At 55.4% G+C, this 18,506-nt stretch overlaps 2 protein-coding genes across 8 annotated transcripts; one reads left to right on the forward strand and one right to left on the reverse strand.

The window, feature by feature from the left end:
• The first annotated feature begins 1,868 nt into the window (after positions 1–1,868).
• Positions 1,869–9,964, forward strand: COG1 (component of oligomeric golgi complex 1). 2 transcript variants are annotated; one of them, XM_035342515.1, is made up of 15 exons: positions 1,869–2,170; positions 2,280–2,524; positions 2,871–3,052; positions 3,365–3,535; positions 3,621–3,774; positions 4,699–4,909; positions 5,053–5,841; positions 6,104–6,250; positions 6,881–7,042; positions 7,331–7,458; positions 7,580–7,688; positions 8,164–8,273; positions 8,384–8,459; positions 8,826–8,865; positions 9,801–9,938. In XM_035342515.1, the coding sequence occupies exons 1-14, from the start codon at positions 1,904–1,906 to the stop codon at positions 8,841–8,843; spliced, it is 2,769 nt and encodes a 922-aa protein (XP_035198406.1). In that variant the 5' UTR covers positions 1,869–1,903; the 3' UTR covers positions 8,844–8,865; positions 9,801–9,938. The 2 variants fall into 2 exon arrangements, with proteins under 2 accessions (XP_035198406.1, XP_035198405.1); XM_035342514.1 differs by lacking the exon at positions 8,826–8,865 and having other exon boundaries at positions 9,801–9,964.
• Positions 8,542–18,018, reverse strand: FAM104A (family with sequence similarity 104 member A). 6 transcript variants are annotated; one of them, XM_035342543.1, is made up of 5 exons: positions 17,864–18,018; positions 16,666–16,762; positions 13,185–13,226; positions 12,838–12,900; positions 10,533–11,179 (listed from the first exon to the last, which is right to left on the reverse strand). In XM_035342543.1, exons 1-5 carry the CDS (start codon positions 17,908–17,910, stop codon positions 10,937–10,939), a joined length of 492 nt encoding a protein of 163 aa, XP_035198434.1. In that variant the 5' UTR covers positions 17,911–18,018; the 3' UTR covers positions 10,533–10,936. The 6 variants fall into 6 exon arrangements, with proteins under 6 accessions (XP_035198439.1, XP_035198434.1, XP_035198436.1 ...); XM_035342545.1 differs by lacking the exon at positions 17,864–18,018 and adding an exon at positions 15,232–15,359 and having other exon boundaries at positions 16,666–16,764; XM_035342544.1 differs by lacking the exon at positions 13,185–13,226.
• Between the last annotated feature and the right edge of the window lie 488 nt (positions 18,019–18,506).

Consider the following 18,506-nt stretch of genomic DNA (forward strand, 5'->3'; position numbering starts at 1 on the left):
CTGGCCAGGAGCAGTGTAGGTATAGGGGGGCTTGGAATCCTCCCTGGAGGACAAAAGGCACCAGACCTGGAGTCTCACCAAAGGACAACGCACCCGCGGTCCCCTCCAGCTGCCCCCCACACCCATTATGCTCTAACACCCCCAGCAGGAGAGCTGGGTTTGCCCCAAAAGCTCAGGATCACTCCAGGTCAGCACAAACTCAGAGCGCCTGAGGTACAGACGTGTCTGTGCCAGCACCAAACCCTAAACCCAATGGGTCACAGGTGGAAAATGACGACAAACAGCTGCGAGGGCAGGGGGTGGCAGCAACTCGCTGTGAGCAGCTGAAAGGCAGAAACTGGTCTTCAAGGCGGCAGCAGCCCCGTGCTGCTTCTGGAGAGATCAGAGAGCAAATGGCCATCGCCAGAGATTTAATCTACTGGAGAAAGCAGCACTGGGAGGGGGTGTGAACGCATTAGCGTGTGCTTGGAGACAAGGTGTATTACCAGGGAAACACAGAGGGTTTTACTGCAGACGTATAGAAATCGGCTGCACGATAAACCGTGAAAGTCCAACTCGCTGTAGCCAGCAGCACAGCCCGGCTTTGCTATCAATATGAAAATAACCCCCTTGAAAACAACCATGATTTACACACGCATCCCATTTGTAACACAGACACGGTTTCACAGGAGTAAAAACTCAGCAAAACTATCTGCACCAACAGACCACGCGCTGTCATTCCAGGACACAAGCAGTGCCCGTGCAGCTGGGTGCTCTTCTGACGAGCCGGGTCCGGGCAAGCAGCACCACGCTGCAGCCCTGGCCCTCGAGATCTGCTCCTCGCAGACAGCTGGGACAGGATTTTCCTCCATGAACGAGAATTTCTAAGAAAGCTATTGCTGGGCCTTCTGCATTAGAGCTGACTGAGTCAGCGTTAGGCACCACATGTTGGCTGCAGGGAGTTTTTCTGGTCAGATTTATGTATGACTGCAGATACGCACGCAGGACGTGCACAGAGACGTATCTAGGTTACCGTCAGAAAACATTAAATCTTTACAAGAGTGCTGGTGCAAGAAAGCCAACAACTGCCCTGGGAAGGTTTCGCGAACTCAAAAAAAAAAAAAGAAAAAAGCGCGTGCTGATTTCATTCTGCCTCCACAGGCTGAAAGCGTGAGATGGTACCAAGGGCACCTGCCTCAGGTCGGAGCTGCTTGAAGAGAGGCAGGGGGAGGCTGACACGTCTGAGCAGAGCGGCCTTTTTGCTTCCAAGCGGCACATTGCAGCTGAGCCACCTCCACGCGCACACTTAAAACAATGTGATTTTGCCAGACCTATAAGCAACATTTAATAAAACACGTTTATGTATTAAAACACGTTTATTTGAAACGCCGGTGCGCCGAGCTGGGCCTCACTCCCCCAGCAAGCAGCCTTGCCCTCCTGCTCCCCAAGGCAGCTGCTTGGGAATAGTCCCGGAGCTAAACCCGGCCGTGCCGTGCCGCTGGCTCCACCTAGCGCTGCTCGAGAGCCCCGAGCTCGAGGCTGGGGCCCAGCCCTGCTCCCGGGGCCTGGGGCCGGGCCTGCCCCGGAGCGCTGCGGGGCCGCCCCTGGCCAGGGCCCGGCCCGCCCGTGAGCCCCCCGGGGCGGCGGGGCCAGGCCCGTAGCGCACCCCCGGGCTGAGGGAGCCGGGCCCGAACCCCGACGGTCACAGACACGAACCGAGCTCGTTTCATGGGAAAAAGGAAAAAAAAGGGCAAAACGCTGCGGTTCTACACCCCCCCTCCCCCGGGACAGGCCGCGTTGCCATAGCAACCGGTGCCCCGCACAAACATGGCGGCGGCCGCCGCCGGAAGCGCGCCCTGCCCGGCGCCAAGATGGCGGCGGCCGCGTCACTGCCGCCGTGGAGGGAGGAAGGGGGGGGACGGTGATGGCGGCCATGGCGGCGCGGGCGGCGGAGGCCGAGGCGCTGTTCGAGGCCCACACGGCGGCGGAGCTGCGGGCGGCGGAGCGGCGGCTGCGGGCCGGCATCGAGCAGAAGCGGGAGGAGCTGCGGCAGATGGTGGGCGAGCGTTACCGCGACCTCATCGAGGCGGCCGACACCATCGCCGAGATGCGGCTGAGCGCAGAGCGCCTGCTGGGAGCCGTCAGAGGGCTGCAGCGGGGCGGCGCGGCACGGCCCGGCCCTGCTCCGCCGGTGAGGGCACGGGGGGACCGGGAGGGGGCGGCGGGGGAGCCGGGTCTGGACCCCCCCCCCCGGCCCCCCCCCCCCCCCCCCCCCCCCCCCCCCGGTCTCCCCCCTGCAGGCTCCACCACGGGTGCCGGAGAAGCTGTACCGAGCTGCGGCACAGCTGAAGCTGCTGCTGGACATCCCCGAGCGGGCGTGGGGCGCCATGGAAGCCGGCCGGTACCTGCCCGCCGCCCGCCTCTACCTGCTGTGCCGCCACCTCCACGGCCTGCTGCAGCTCGACGCCCCCCGCGCCCGCTACAGCCCCGTCCTCGCCCGCTTCCCCATCCTGCTGCGGCAGGTGGCCGCCGCCAGCCACTTCAGGTGGGCATCGCCTCGGGAAGGGGCCCCGCCGCCTTGGGGGGGGTTGCGGGAGGTGCTCCCCGGCTGCTGCTGCCCTGGTCATAAAGGCTGTGAAGCCCGCCAGGCAGGAGCTTCGCCAGGCAGGAGCTTCTCGGCTGGAGAGCAGCCGTTGAGCCCTGCTCCGACATGGAAAGGCAGTGGTATCCTCCTAGGCACCTGGTGGGTTGTGGAGGACCAGCAGATGTTTGCTGGGAGCTCCGCGTGCTCTTTCTGCTCCGGTTCACTTAACTAAGCCCAAACACATCTATCAAACACCAAACCTCCTCCTTCCAGCCCTTGGTTACTGCCTGGTCCCTTCCCTTGCCAGATCCACCATCCTGCAGGAGAGCAAGTCCCTGCTCCGGTGTCAGACCGTGTCGGACCAGGCGGTGGCGGAAGCCTTGTGTGCCATCATGCTCCTGGAGGACAGCTCTCCGCGCCAGGCCCTCGCAGACTTCTTGCTGGCCAGGAAGCTGGCGATCCAGCAGCTCCTCAACCAGCCCCACCACGGTCAGTACAACGGGGCTGCCTTCTTTTTGAAGTCCCTTTGCAGTACCCAAGCAGAAGAGTGGGTGGCTTAGTCCTGTAGAGCTCACGATGCTGGGGATGTGCATTTTGCCACGGTGCTGAGTTAGCAGCGCTCAGGAGCTGAAGTCAAGCTCATCTTTAACCAGGAAGCAGGCGAAACGTGGGGCTGAGCCCTGTGCCCTCCAGCCCATCCCTGGAGGGTTTCACCAGACCCACAGGCCTGGAAACACACAGGGCTGGTCACACTTGTTGAAGGGGATGCCTCCACTAAAAGGCTTTTTTTTTTTTTAACAGGTGCAGGAATAAAAGCTCAGGTGTGTTCCCTGATGGAGCTGCTAACCACCACTCTGTACCAGGCTTATGCACTCTTCTACATGATGCCTGAAGGGATGCCACCAGATCCAGCCCTGCCCTGCGGCTTGCTCTTCTCCACCCTGGAGAGCACCACGGGCCAGCACCCAGCAGGTGGGCACCCGGCCAGTAACAGCTCTGTTTGCAGGCAGGAGCTCCCCCTGCGCTGGGCTGACTCCCCCATCCCTTGTGCTTCCAGGGAAAGGCGGCGTTCTAGAGGACGAGGTGAAGCTGAGCAGCTGGTTCAGGTACCTCCCTGAGTCTGTGGTGGAGTTCCAGCCAACCCTGCGGACCCTGGCCCACCCTATCAGCCAGGACTACCTCAGAGACACGCTGCAGAAGTGGATTGCCATGTGAGTGTGGCACCGTCCCCCAGCACAGGGCTCTCCACAAGGTCTCTTTGTCAAGGCAGCAGCACAAAGCAAAGCCCAGATAACCTACAAAGCAAAACTAGCTCCTGCTAGGCTGTATCTTCTGCTGGCTCCTTGCTCAGCACTCCCTCTCCCTTGCAATTAAAAAGCCAGAAGCAGCACAGCACAGTCCTAATAACCAGGCTGTGGCACGCAGATACAGTAAGCCACACAGGCTACCTCCGGGCTGCACAGCAGCATTTGTCTAGAGCTACTTTACACTGCCACAACCACCAGTAAAAAAAAAACATCAAGAGTAAATGAGAAGGAAATCCCTTACCTGCCTCTTCTGGCTCTTGGTCCAGCACCTCCTTCCTTCTTGCTGTCCTTGCCCAGACTGGGTGGGTGCAACCAGACCCCCTTGATGGAGTTCTCAGCTCCACCCCCTCCCACCCTGGGGATGCAGACAGCCCGTGCAGCCCCTCAGCAGCCTCGTTACTCATTGGTATCAGTCCCACATCGTTACCCCGTGGAGCTGCTGCTGGGCTGGCCAGCTGGTCCCTGCCATCAGCTGCAGCCCCCCCAGGGTGAGGTGGCCACGGGAGATTTCTCCAGCAACCCCTCCCAGAGCCCCTGCCTGCCCGGGGTGGCTTGCAGTGGGGAGCAGTTAGCGTGGGTTCCTGGGGCGCTCCTGGCTTTGACACCCACAGCAGCCCTGGATTCCCAATGCCGGGCACGTGGCTCCCCTGCTGGGATCCAGGGTGCAGCCGCCTGGCTGAGAATTAGAAATACCCTCGGCCCTGCAAGTGCCTCTGTAGGTAGAGCCTCTTCCCGACAGGTCAGCGATTCCCCCACCTCGCTGTAGCACATCTCCTGGGCTCTGTGGGACTGTGTCTGAGCAAGTCTGAAGCCCAGCGTTGCCTGCAGGTGCAGCGATGATATCAGGGCCGGGGTCAGCAACCTGCTGGTCTACGTGAAGAGCTTGAAAGGCCTCGCGGGGATCCGCGATGCGGTGTGGGAGCTGCTCACGAGCGAGTCCGTAAGCCAGCACTGGGACGTGGTGTGCCGTCGCCTTTTGGACAAGCCTGCTTCCTTTTGGGAGGACCTGCTGCGGCAGCTCTTCCTGGACAGGCTGGAGGTGAGTGCTTTGCTGCAGCAGTTCGCAAGCAGCCTTGCTCTGTTCCCTCTCTCGTTGCCTCAAGCAGGCCACTGGTGCTGTTAGCACTAAGCGCTCTGTGACGGGAGACACGTGGAAAAGCTGGTTTTTGCCTTATTTTCCAGACGCTGACCAAAGAGGGCTTTGAATCCATCTCGAGCAGCTCCAAGCAGCTTCTCGTCTCAGCCCTGCAGGAACTCGAAGTCAAATCCGCCGCCTCTGCCCCGAGCAAGCACGTCCAGTTTGAGCACAACGTGGCCTTGTTCCTGTGGTCGGAGAGCTCCAGCGATCTGCCTTCGGACGCCGCCTGGGTCAACGTGGCAAACCGCAGCCAGTTTGCCAAGAGCGGGCTGTCCATGAAGGCCCAGGCACTCACCCCGTGCGTGCAGAGCTTCTGCTCGGCTCTGGACCTGAAGCTGAAAGCCAGGCTGGACGACCTCCTCTCTTACCTTCCCGCGGAGCCCACGGCCCCCAAGGAGGCCGCTCTCGCCCCGCAGCCTCGCTCAGCCTTTGACCGCTACGCTGACACCGGGCTGGTGGAGGGCTTGCTGCGCGACCGCTGCGTCGCCTGCATCCACCACGTACTGGGCTGCGTGCGAGAAGAGCTCCAGAGTGCCCAGAGCCTGCTGGGGGGACAGGCTGATGCTCCCAGCGATAGCAGGCTCAATGCCGTCCTCTTCATGGCCAGGCTCTGCCAGTCCCTGAGCGAGCTTTGCCCTCACCTCAAGCAATGTATCCTGGGCCAGTCGGGCGGCGCGGAGACGGCGCTGAAGGAAACCCGCTCCGCCAAGAAGCTGGGGAAGGGGAAAGCCCAAGAAGTGAATCCAGTGCAGGCCAAGTGGCAGGAGGTGAAGGCAGAACTCCTGCAGCAGAGCCTGGTTGCTTATCAGATCTGGAGCTCCACTGTCACCAAAGTAAGGAGCTGGTGCTCATCACAACCACTTTCTGCGGGGATTTTGCTTGCTCTGCGCTGCCTGCTGAGCTCGTTATGGGCTCCGTGGTGCTCAGCCTGTGGGAGATGAGGTGGCAGCAGCTCAGAGGTGGGATCCAGTGGGACACGTTCACCTGGGAGGCTCGGGGGGGCTGTGGGAGGCCGCAGGCAGGAGTGGGCTGCCCATCCCTCGGTACTCCCACTAGAGCTGTCCTGTGACTGGGTGCTTTTGTGTTGTGCTGTAGGCTCTGGTTCAGTGCTTTACCAACACGTTGCTGCTAGATACAGCTGGCTCCGTCTTGGCTACAGCCACCAACTGGGATGAGATTGAAATTCAGGAGGAGAGTGAGTCTGGAAACAGCGTGACGTCAAAGATCCGGCTGCCTATGCAGGTACGAGGAACGTCCTCTTGGGAAATGCAGAGAAATGATCTGTTGGGAGGAGAAAAGTGTTGGTTTCCAAAACTGCTGCTTTGTCGAATGGGGCCCACCTGCCCTGGAGTTCTCCTGGTGCTCTGAGCATGGGGCATTGACCCTCTGGTGCTGTTTGCTCTGCAGTACTCATCTCCTAAGGACAGAGGTCAGAGGAAGGAAATTAGGTAGTTGCTGCATGTTGAAATGATTAAGGTTGGCCCAGGCCCCATAAAGCTGAGTGAAAGGAGGAGTTACGCCTGGTTTATACGTAGGGGCCCACAAGAGAGGGACCCCATGGAAATTGGTTGCACGGAAGGACAGGGCTGCAACAGGCGGGCTGCAAAGGCTGAGGGCTCAGCTCAAAACCTCTGGTAAAGGAGTTGGGAGAGTTTGAGGACTGCGATAACCAAAAGCCTGGTGTGACAATAGATTTAAAACCCACCAAAGTTTAAATCCTGCTACAGGGGCAGGTCAATCTCAATGGCAGAGCTCTGGGGTTGCTGAAAAAGTAGGAAGCTCCTGAAAACCCAAATGACGTTGTGCCTCTGATAGAGCTAACGAAGCTTACAGCCCCCGTGACCAATAACGCTGTTCTGTTCCGTTCAACAGCCGTCCTGGTACGTCCAGGGCCTCCTCTTCAGCCTGTGCCAAGAGGTGAACCGGGTCGGGGGCCACACTCTGCCGAAAGTCACCTTGCAGGAGCTGCTGAAGACTTGCATGGCAGAAGTGCTTGCTGCCTACAAAAAGCTCGTGGAGGAGAAGCAGGAGAAGGTACGCGAGCAGGATCAGTCCCTGCTCCAGCCGGTGTTGGATGTGAGGGTCGCTGGGCGCTCGGCAGTTTGTGTGCTCCGGTCCCTTGGAAACATACCCCTGGGGGAGCTGGGAGGGGGGACTGCACCTCCCCAAAAATGAGGCAAAAAGGGATCTGCCAGCAGCGTGTGCTCAGAGCAGTTCGGTTGTGCTGCTTGTTTCCTGGGGCTGGTGATTTAAAATGTTTGCCCTGATGCAGTCCTTTGTCAGCCGTGTTGCAGTGCGAGTGAAGAGCCCTTCTATTTGCAGCAAGCAGGCTCCTTCCCCATGACCCAGAACAGAGCTCTGCAGCTGCTCTACGATCTGCGGTACCTGAATATCATCTTGACAGCGAAGGGTGAGGAAGCAAAGACCAGCAGGCTCAAGCACGACTCCAGGTGCGGTGTAATTCTGGGGTTCAGATCCTAGCAGTAGGTTGAGCACCCCATCGGTGTCGGCAGTCATCCTTGTGGCCCAGCCCTCGCTAAGATGTGAACACTGACAGACCTCTGCTCGTAGGATTGAGGAGGTGACTGACTTCCTGGAGGGACACATCGATCCGTTCGACTTGGACGTTTTTACTCCACACCTAAACGGCAACCTGAATCGCCTGGTTCAGCGAACATCTGTAAGTGCAGGAAAAGGAACGCACGCCCCAGGGAGCAGCGCTGCAAAACACACTCTGAAGGGCAGCTGTGGTGGCACTGAAAACTGCTTAATGTCCAAAGATAACTACTGGCACCTGCTCAGGAACGGGAAGGGTATTTAATGCCAGCCGACGATAAGAGGAGCTGGCTGAGCTGGCTGAACGGCACGTAATCAGGCGTGGAGTTGGCTGAACTTTATCTCACAGGACTCACTGGAGCCTGTGCAGTGCTAATTGGGTTAAGCAGTGCTGAACCAGGCCTAGAACTCCGCTGTGGTACCAGTGAGCAGTGCCAGTTAAAAGCAGGGGCTGTAGGGGGGAAGGGGAGACCCTTTGGATTAAAGCTTCACCCAACCACAAGCGTTACGCAGCGCCAGTAGACTCCGCGGCTGTGTATTGTTGTGTGGGCAGCTCTGCAGATGCCCCCAAATGCAAACAGCTCCTTCGTGCCTTCTAGGTTCTCTTCGGCTTGCTGACCGGGACAGAGAACCAGTACACGAGCAGAAGCAGCGCTCTCAGCTCCCAGGAGCTCCACAATATCTTGCCCTTAGCATCCAGCCAGATCAGGTAAGTCGCTCGGCTCTCTTCTGTGCATTCCCCCGTCTCTTCAGGAAGCAGGTCTAGAATTGCTGCTTCCCTGTGACCGACTGCATTTCTTAACTTCCATCTCTTTGAAGATTTGGACTTCTGCCGCTGAGTATGTCAAGCTCACGAAAGGCCAAGTCTGCTACCAGGAACGCAGAAAGAGTCCAGGTTGGTAAAACAGAGCCGCGATAACTTTTTGCCAGTGCACCAACACTAGAGCTGGCAGAGAAAGAAGAAAGTAACCAAACAGTTAATATTTAACCCGATTTTTATTCTCTGTAAAATGAGGACCATTACGGCAACACAGCATGAGACGGTTTGGATTTCCCCTTGACCCAAAAAAAACCACACCCTGATGGCCCCTGGGTATTTGGGGGCTTGCGGTAAAACATAGGCAGTAACTACCATGGAAATGCAGTGAAGACTTGCACAGATGAGTCATTTTGAGATCAATTCATAAACAGCTTAATTCATTTAAGGATAGCTGCAAGAAACGTTGAAGGATGCTATCTAATTATTTGAACTCCCTTCCAGTGCGATGCTGACCTTTAACTCCCGACGAAGCCTGGCTTGGGTATTTAAGCCTGTGTGAACGGAGTGGCTTGCTTCTCTTGCAAAGGCTCTGCAGTGTCTTGCTTCTGAGTTTTATTAGTAGACAACCCCGATGTTGCTACATTTCCTCCAGTTTAAAGCATTTGCTTAGCTGGAATTCCCCGTGCTGAGGACTGAGAGCCAAGGAATACCTCACTGCTGCAGGAAGCAGGAATGGGGGACGTTTCCTTAGCCACAAACAATCCAATAATCCATCGGTGACAATGTGTCTTCGACTGGGATGAACAGTAAAGATGTTTTTTATCAGAGCAGAGAGTTACTTGAAACTAGCCTTTACTCTGCAGCTCTCGTTCTCCAATATTCAGAAGATTTAAGAAGCAGACATAGACCAGAGTTGTTTAAAGCCCAGAGCTTCGCAGTACAGGTGTTCTTTACCTCTTACACCTCAGCTGTAGTAGCGTGCAGAGTGTGCGGTGATGTCTGTCTCGCTTTACCACTCCCCTGCTGTGGCAGCAGTGTTGGCTGTGGTGGCACGTGTATCTTTGCATTAGCCCCACTTCACAGCATTGCTTGTTCCTTTTATGACAGAACAGAGGCTGAAGTCCAGTTACTCAAGAACTCCGCACAGGCGACAGCTGTCCTTTTATCATTATTACCCCCTTGCTCTAAGAGCAGCCCCCCTCTCTTTGCTGTACAGAATGATTATCTGGGAGCGCTGGATGACATCTGAAAAGAAACTTGCTAACAACAGCAAAAAGCTGCGCATCTGCCACTCAGACCTGCCTCTGCTTGTCCCTAACCACGCGTGGAAGCAGTTACGTTGTGGTTCGGGCTCGAGTTGTCTGGGAACAGCTGTTCTGTAGTCTGCACCTCCCTGCAGCTACTGTAGATGAGGGTAGGGAATAAGTCAAAGGTGTGCTGTGAGAGTTCCTGACTCTTGTTTCTAAAAACAAACAGGTTCCACCTCCTGCCCTCACAAGAGCAGAAGAGGAGGCATCGCGCCCTGGCTCTTTGTTCAGGCAGCTTGTAACCGAGGAGGAAGACACAGCTGCACCTTCGCTCTTCAAGCTGGGATGGCTTTCTGGCATGACCAAGTGATTCAATAAAAAATAAGAAGTTTGTCTCTGTATTTGTCTTTGCGGAGAACGCTCTGCCCTCAGCAGGGACTGGTGACACCTCCGCCGGTGCTGCCAGAAGAGGAGTACTTTGCCATGCTTAGCCAGACAGTAGCAATGCCGCTTGAACCAGGCACAGGCCAGGAAGGTCCTTGTACTTTGCACGCTGAAGTGGTGCTCTAGCTACTCCTGCACTTTCTATTCCTTAGGAGTTAAAGACAAATTAAAGAAACAAAACTACACAATATAACAAAAAAAAAGTTTCACAGCTAGAAATTGGTATCAGAGCAACGTTTCCTTTCCTCCAAAAGCTCCTCCCCAGGCTCTTCTCAGCAGATAGCTCTATGCAAACCCAGCAGCCACCTGCTATTTTGGCTACAGCTGCCTAAGCTTTCCTGGTTCTAGTTTCACAATTTCTTTTCAATACTGCAACAGGAAAGATCAAGCAAAGTAAAGCTCGTCACGCACCACACTGGGCTGAGAGCTTACAGCTGGATCAGTCCTAGCGCATTCCAGTGACAGCGCCTATTACTGTTCTGTTACTTCTAAATGCTCAGAAATATTTTGCCAAATATTTTTTTTACTAGTTTATTGAAATTAAAAAAAAGACTTATAAAACTGAAGATGAATGTTTGAAAGAATTTTACATAAAGCAAACTGCTAACAAACAGATTAGGCAGTCAATGGAATTGGACATTATGCAATCCTATAACACAGATGTGGATTCCTCGGTCTCCTCTGGACACGTACTTTACAACCACCCCAAAAAGAATCCTATAAAAATTGCTTCAAAGCCCCTTTTGCATTGCAATAGTGCAGCAAACCACAAGTAAACAATTTCCTGTTAACCTGTTATTTCAAATATAGACAGAAAAGGCAACAGGCGTTTTGTGCAATTCCATTTTAACAAACTTGAAGTTGAAATATCAAATCTACACAGTGCTGTCCCTTCACAGAAGGCAAGGAACTGCTGGTTCATCATGTAGGAGGGCGTCCCCGGCTCTGTAAGCTGTGGAAGTGTGCCTCCTTCAGGATCTGGTTGATGTGGAAGTAAGGACCTTGACTTAGTGCAGACTGCTCATGGAAGGACTGAGAGGAGACAGGACTGGATCCTGCAATGACCGGGTTTAGGCTGGTTTCTGGGCCGCTCGCTCTGTCAGGGCTGTTGATGCTACTGCTACTACAGCTGCTGCTGCTGCTGCCGCTATCGCTGCTGGAGGACTGAGACAAAGAGAACATTAACAGCAAAACAACATTTTTCTCTCCTGCCCACAACGAGATACCTTACTCAAGCAAATATTCTGTACAGTAAGCCCCTCCCTTCCGCACTTCCAGGCTTATATTCAGCCCGATGGACCAAAGAAAATCCACCAAGTGCTTTCTCGGCATTCAGAGCTGCGGTTATTGCCCCCGCACGGAAAGCGTCCCAGAGCTGAAGGGATGAGCGAGCTTTCACCCGGAGGTTCGCTGACCTCCAGCACGCTGGATTGCAAACTTTCCGTTTCAGGCCCATCAGCTCTGCCCCCATGACCCACATTTTAGCACTAGTGAAGTTTGCCAAATTCATCCGAGAACTGGAAAATAAAGAACATTCCTACTGAGCTGCACGGGTCAGTGAAGGCAGGCAGGGCGTAAGGAAAAAAGCTGTACCACCTTCGCATCCACCACTTCTGGTTTAGCAGATGTTTTAGGTAAGCACCATGCAAAGCACATTTTTACAGGTCAATTTTTCTAAGAAGTGATCCAAAGCAACAGGCTGTTAGGAACATAGGCAGCACGGTTCCCGTTTTAGGTCTTTGAACACCTCCACATGCATACATGCTCTTCTCCCAGTTAAGAACCGGGATGCAACGTTAGCAATGTTAGCTGAGAGCTTTCCGTAACAATTTGCTAAATGGACAAATTTACAGAAATGACAGCCGTTAAATAACTTCCACACGCAGGAAAGAGAACTGCAGCTAACACAGTGGACAGGGCTCATTCGTTAGCATTAGGATAAACACGCCTTCTGGTAATGACTGAAGAGCATTAGCCATCACTTTCAGTGTTTCAAAGACATAAAACTGTTAGTTTTACACCATTTTAAGGGCTGATAATGAAAGGTTTCTGTTAGTTACAGCTGAAATATTTTAATATTGTGTGACAGGCTGCTCAGGGAAAAAAATGCAGAGATTTAGGTGCTGAAGAGTCAGAGAACGACCACTTCGCCATCCCGTAAGATGTCAATTCAAACAAGCAGCCAGCGTAAGTGAGAGCAGCTAAAAATGCCCGCTTTTTGTAGTAAGTTCAAACCACAGAAGCCAAAGCTTGGTGGCCACAGCAGAGGAAGACAAAATTATAGAAGTCAACAGCAATTTAACAGTCAGCACCGCATCCAGGAGGCCTCGCTTTGGGAGGAGATGTAAAGAACGGTGCAAGCTGCACCTGAGCAAGGCCCGGGAAGCCACCGCACAGATGTTTGGAACGGACCACAACGCCTCCTGGAAGCCCCGTGGCACCGACTCCACAACCGGTGGTTCCAATTCAACCACGTTAGGTTCGTTTTGCTGAGCACCGAAAGTGCTCCAGTTCTGGGGCAGCACGGCAAGCGAGGCATCAGCACCGAGGCTGCACCCGTGCTGGCGCGTTAGGTTCCAGCAAGGAGAAAACAACAAAAAAATAACATGAAATCATTCTGAAGGAAGCAGCAGAGGTAACTAGGCGAGCAACGAGCTCCTCTGTCTACTGCTGCTAACGCTAGAGAGGGAGAGGACACCACAAGGACAGAGAGGAGCTGCGAAATGGTGCTTGCTAGCCCACCTCATTTCGCACAGAAGCACAGATTGAAATGCGATGCTGTTAGGCTTAACAAGTCACAGCAGCCTTGGAGAGAAACCCACCGCACAGGACACTTTGTTTCCTTTTAGTCTGTGTTCCTTACTGTTTTTCGTTACAGCCACCTTCTGAAAATCAAGGTAAAGATCAAAGTGAGAAGCTAGTATTTGTTACTTAGTACTGAAGCATCACATCTTAACAGAACAAACATTTTCGAGCTGTTAGTAATGATTATTTTATGCATGTCTGATTTTATTTTGATTTTTTAAGCGGAGATTGTGTCCTGGGACGTGCTTCCTACACCTAAGGCTGTTGGTAGATCCGTCGGACCCTCTTTATTTCCATTTCTCTAATGCAAAAATTCACTAGCACGTGAAGCCCGTTCATTGCCCAAACCACGTCATGGACCTACCATTTCCCCAGGCTGTGGTGCACATTCTGTTACGCATTTGGACTACAATTAGACAAAAAAAGAAGCCTTAAAGTCATCATGTCAGCAACGACAAGCATCTACACAATGCAACAAAGCTTTAAGCAAAAAGGGCTAAGGAAAGCGGCCCTACGCAAGTTTACGAGCGCCGCAAATACCAAAAGGGCATCTCAGGGTTCACCGGACTCGCCAGCCCCTCTTCAGCATTGCAGTTACAGAAGTTTTACTGGGACATTTGTGGGAAAACTGTTCAACGGAATTCACCTGCTGAGCTGTGATGCAGCGTCTCGATCACTCATGACAGGAGCTTAAGGAACAGCTCAGGTCCCGCTGCTCTCCAGGTGAGTTGAACAAATAAATGAGCTGGGTTTAATCAGAATTTAGAGCAGCCCTTCCTCGCCGTGGCAATGTCTGTAGAGAGGCACAGCTGCAGCGCTACACAAACACTGATCCGAGAGGAGCGACCGCTACCCTGCGTCGGCAGCCTCCACGGAGGGAGGAGCAGTACTGGTAGGCTCTGCAGAACCCTGCCATCAGGCAGGCTAACGAGGAGGAATCACAGGAAATGAGGTTTTGCAGAGGAAAGTTACTCAGGAAGGAAAAGAGTTAGCCAGGACGCCGCAGACTGCCTTCCCTGCCAGGGAAAAGCAGAGCCAAGTGATTCCGCAGGCTGCAGCGCCTCTGAGGACCCCCAGCTCTGCCCAACTCACGGACAGGCTGGCAGACGACAGGAGCAGGAAGAGCTTTTGCTAAGTTTACAGGTGAGCACCCGCGGGGACCAGAAAGCTACCCTCTGGTAAGTGGAGAAGATGGGGGAGAGGCTGACAGGGAATGAAACGCTCTGCTTGGCTAATGTTTAACGTCCACTGCAGCCGTAGGTTCACAGAGTGAACCGCGAAGCAGAGGCTTCCCGTGTCACCCAGGAGGGGTTTGTTCCAGGAACAGCAGGAACTGCACGTCCCTGAAGTGAGGGACTGAGGGATAACACCCCCGAACAACCCGCACGTGAACTGCCACTGAAATAAAAAATTCCTTTCACCTTACTGCCAGCTACGAAGCGTAAGACAAAAATAAAGAGATCCTGCCGTAAGCCAAGGTCAGGTTCCGTGGTACGTCCGCCTGATTTTCATACTGAGGGTACGTTCCCAAGCAAACCACGCTCTGCAAGAAGAGAACTGTCACCTTTCAGCTGAAGGGAGGCAAAAGGAATGGGGACCTTTAGCCAAGGTTTAACACAACGCAGGTGCACGTGTGCCCTCAGAGGAAAGCAATCCTCCCTGCACACATCCTTTGAAGTTACACATTGCTCTCCCCCAACACACTCTCTCTCTCCTAGCTTCTCTCCTACAGCTGGTTGGGGTTTTTAACGGGCAAGAGCTCCCTTTGTAGGCTGCAAAGTAATAGGAAACTGCGTACAAGTGTTACAAACGGCCAACAGCTCCAAGAGCCATCAGCCGGAAGCACTTGTGCGCTATAAGCACAAGAATTTCTGCGCTCGGCACAGGAAGTCCTCAAAGAAACGCTGGAATAACACCAGCCTGATCTCACAGCTCCAATTTCTGGACACGCTCAGTTCAGTGACTCAACACCGCAAGAAAACAAGCGAAACACAGAACAGCTCAGCTCATCAGTAGATGACACTGTGAATTTTGTTCCCTTGAGGAAGGGAACGCTGATTTTTGCCCAGCAGGTGCATTCCTCCGCCTCAGCAGCACCGAGTTCTCCTTGCCTGCACGTCGGGGTTTAATGTGTTAAAACATACCTCCACAACGCGAGGGCATGCACGAAGCAGGGGTCTTAATGTTAGCTTCAGCAGTTTAACTCCGCTCTGCTTTGTCGGTGGCGGGGCAGGCAGCTCGCACCATGCTGTTCGCTTGCAGCACCCCAAACCAAACAGGGGTTAAGGACAGAGCCAAGGCCGCCCGCTCGTGTGGCCAACACAAAGCTATTCCCATTTCTGCGTCTTAGCAGCTTTGCCCAGTCAAACGTCCAAGTGTTCACAACAAGCGAAGGTGCTTCTGCCACTCACCATCGAGGGTTTTCCTGCTGGTCTTAATTTCGTGCCTCCCACTTCACTCCCTTGTTCCACACTAAATTCTTCCTCCTCCCGCCACAAAGCTCGTTTAGCCATTAACTACTCTACACCAGGCGTTTAACCTGTTGGACAAGTGGTTCAGCGTCAGGCGGCCGCTCCCGGCTCTGCCCGTTATACCCAGGGAGCAGAGGGAGCCTCATCCCAGCACGCCCGACTGCCGGAAGAACAGCAGAGCAGGTACCAGGAACGCCTTTCATCGGTGACTTTCTTTGTGACAAACACCCCGGCGGCTGCCGCTATCACATCAGCGCTGGTAAAGGGTGGGTAAAAGCCTCCCGCACGAAAGGAACGGGGGGTACAGAGCCCCGCGTCCTTTTAGAGTGTGCGTTCGAAGGCGTTAGCGCGTGGTAAAAGATAGGTTGCTCGGTTACACAACACGTTTTGTGCAGCCAGAGCACGCTTCGTGGCTCAACGCAACAGCAGCGTGGTGGAATTGCTCACTGCAGCCCGTCTTCGGAGTGAGAGGGCTGCAGGGAAAACAAGGCTATTTTAAAAAAAAAAGTTAGATTTCATTAACTTCCAGAGACACGAGCGAGGAGGCAGCCCCCGCGCTGCAGGCCCTTCTCCGTGAACGCTGTGCAACAGAACCACGTTGCTAATGAGGAACGCACACAGTGAACGTTCGGATGATTAACACAGGCAACAGCTCAGGAAATCTGGTGGCAGATTGGAAATCAGCTTTTTTTTTAAAAAAAATATCTCAGATGCTAGCAAACCACCCTGGAACACCTGCCACGTGAGCGATGAGACAACAGGAGACAGCTTATCCCACATCTAGAAATAAACCCGGGCAAACCCAGGTAGAAACAGAGTCTGAGGTCAAGCATTTCAGCTGCAAGTGAGCGAGTCAACTGCCAGGCTCTCCCAGAGCTGTTTTTAAAAAATCACGTAAGCGCCACCGCTTGCCAGGGGCCCCCTGCACATCACACCCCTAGAAATGCTGTTTGCCTTCCCACCACAACAAACGCGTTACTAGAAGTGCCCAGCTGGAAGGGCAGGCAGCCAGGCAAAGTGACCACAGGCACCTGTAACCCTCCCCAGTCACCTGCGTGGTGCTGGACGCGCTGCATCTCGTTTCAGACAGCAAACGTGGGTTTTTTTTTTGGTATCTTTGGGATTTACACATCGGTATTTGAAATACATCAACAGAAAGTTTTGGTGTAGTTTCAGTGGAAAACGTGCCGGTTTCTAAACTGCACCTTACAGGTTTCAGACTCTGAAGTACCTAACAGAGCTGGCCTCACATACACAGAGCCAAAATACGGCTTTTCATCAACTGCTCTCTCTGAAAACAATTTCAAAGAATATTGCAACCATTACGTAAAGCCCGCACGAAAGGAAACCCAACCTGCCCCAGAAGGCTCTCACCTCGGTGTCCCACGAGTCCTGAAGGACGGTGTTCCTGGTGTTACGTTTTGTCTGGGGAACGTGGCTGTCATCTTCATTGCCGTTGCGCCTCCTCTTCCTGAGGAAAAAATCAGGGAAAAAGAAGAAGAACGCATTAGCAGTCTCCTGATCTACCACCTATTTTGGCCTCTCAGGGCCAAAAAGCAAGAAAATCTGGTAAATTCGTGAGGATGATGTTTAAACTTCTGGGCTGGTGTGAAGTCGTATCCCTTTTTTAGCTGTAGATTATGGAGAACAGAGGAAAATATTGTAGAGAACAGACGAAATTGTCGCTCTTCTCCCAGCGCAGCCAGGCTGATGCTGTCACATCGTTTTCCGGGACAGGGCCCTGCCAATAAAACCTTTCTAAATCTCTCTTTCTAAATCCATCCTTCTCAATAAACGCTCGACCGTTCTCAGCCTCGCAGTGCTGCCGGTATTCAGCCAGACCCCAGAACAAGCTGGGGCCGCGACCACCCCCTGACAGGCCGGGGAGAGCAGCGGGAGGCGCGGCGGCATCCCGGTAGCCACCCGGTGACCCTCATCTCGGCCACGTCCACCCACAATTAACGCCTCTGATGATTTTCTTTAGCGTCCCCATTTGACGGCATCCGCACCCAAATCCTGGCAGGGTTGTTTTTAACGCAGATTTCGCTCCGAAGCTGCCGGAGAACCCCCCCGGGAGACCCCCCCCCCCCCGCCTTGTGACATCAGCCCCGCCTCACGGCACAGAAGCCCGGAACCCCCCGGGCCGCCGTCCCCCGGTGGCAACGCACGGTTTTTTTTTTGTTATTTTTGTTGTGTTTTTGGTTGGTTGGTTGGTTGTTTCCTCTCCCCCCGTACAAACACCGCAGAGCCGTGAGGCCCTCAGCGCGCACAGCACCGGGGCTCCCGGTGGCGCAGCCCCAGGGCACCCAAACGGCCCCGGGCCGGTCCCACCGGGGCCCTCCACCAGCCCCCGGCCGCCTCCTTCTCGCCCTCCCCGTGGACAGCCGCCGCCGCCCCCTCCCCCTCCGCCTCCCACCCCCCGCGGCCTGCACCGAGCTCAGCCGCCGGCCGCCCCCCGCCCACAACCAGGCCCCAACACCCAGCCAGGCCGCACCGAGCCCCGGAGGCCCCCCGGTTACCCACCCCCCGGGCCTTACCGGTCCCACCCAGCCCCCCCACCCCCCCGGCCCACCTCTGCCTCGCCCCGCGCTCGCTGGGCAGCGGCTGCCGGCAGCTCATGGCGGGCAGCGCCCGGTGCCTGCCCCGCCGCCCGGCCCCGCTCCCGCTTCCGGCCTCCCCGCCCCGCTGCGCATGCGCGCCGCCCGCACCGCCCCCGCCCTTGCCCCCGCCCGTTTAACGTCACTGCGCATGCGCGCCGCGCGCCGCTGAGGTCCCCAACCGGCCCCGGTAATCCGTCGCTAGGGGTGGCCGCGGCGGTGCCTGACGGGAAAGCGGCCCGGTACCGGGAATGGCGGAGGGGCCGGGCGGGCCGCAGCGGTGCCCGTACTGCCAGCGGCCCTTCCGGAGGCTCCGCGCTCATCTCCCGCACTGCAAGGCCGCGCCGGGCCTGCGGGGGGAAACGGCGACCGGGACCGAGGCGGAGGTGGCCCGGAGCCTCGATCTCCGTCCCGAGGAGGCCGCGGCCGCCGCCGCGAAGCTGCGCCGAGGGCCGAAAGTCGCCATCGAGAAGCACCGCGCCGTGGTGCTCCGCGAGCGGCCCGGCCCCGGGACAGGGCCCAGCCCCGGTACCGGCACGAGGCCCGCGGCCAGCCCCGGCCCGCAGCGAGCCGCTCCCGGGGCCGCTGTCCCGGAGGCTGCCGGGCGCGGAGCTCCCA

The sequence above is a fragment of the Oxyura jamaicensis genome, chromosome 18 (genome assembly GCF_011077185.1).
Source record: "Oxyura jamaicensis isolate SHBP4307 breed ruddy duck chromosome 18, BPBGC_Ojam_1.0, whole genome shotgun sequence".
NCBI classification, from domain to species: Eukaryota; Metazoa; Chordata; class Aves; order Anseriformes; family Anatidae; genus Oxyura; species Oxyura jamaicensis.

Coding starts and splice junctions, on each gene's coding strand:
- COG1 (XM_035342514.1), top strand. CDS start 1,904: ATGGCGGCCATGGCGGCGCGGGCGGCGGAGGCCGAGGCGCTGTTCGAG. Junction 3,536..3,620: donor CACGGGCCAGCACCCAGCAG/GTGGGCACCCGG, acceptor TTGTGCTTCCAG/GGAAAGGCGGCGTTCTAGAG. Junction 3,775..4,698: donor CTGCAGAAGTGGATTGCCAT/GTGAGTGTGGCA, acceptor CGTTGCCTGCAG/GTGCAGCGATGATATCAGGG.
- FAM104A (XM_035342543.1), bottom strand. CDS start 17,910: ATGAGCTGCCGGCAGCCGCTGCCCAGCGAGCGCGGGGCGAGGCAGAG. Junction 16,763..17,863: donor GAGCGCGGGGCGAGGCAGAG/GTGGGCCGGGGG, acceptor TTTTTTCCTCAG/GAAGAGGAGGCGCAACGGCA. Junction 11,180..12,837: donor GAAACAAAGTGTCCTGTGCG/GTGGGTTTCTCT, acceptor TCTTTGTCTCAG/TCCTCCAGCAGCGATAGCGG.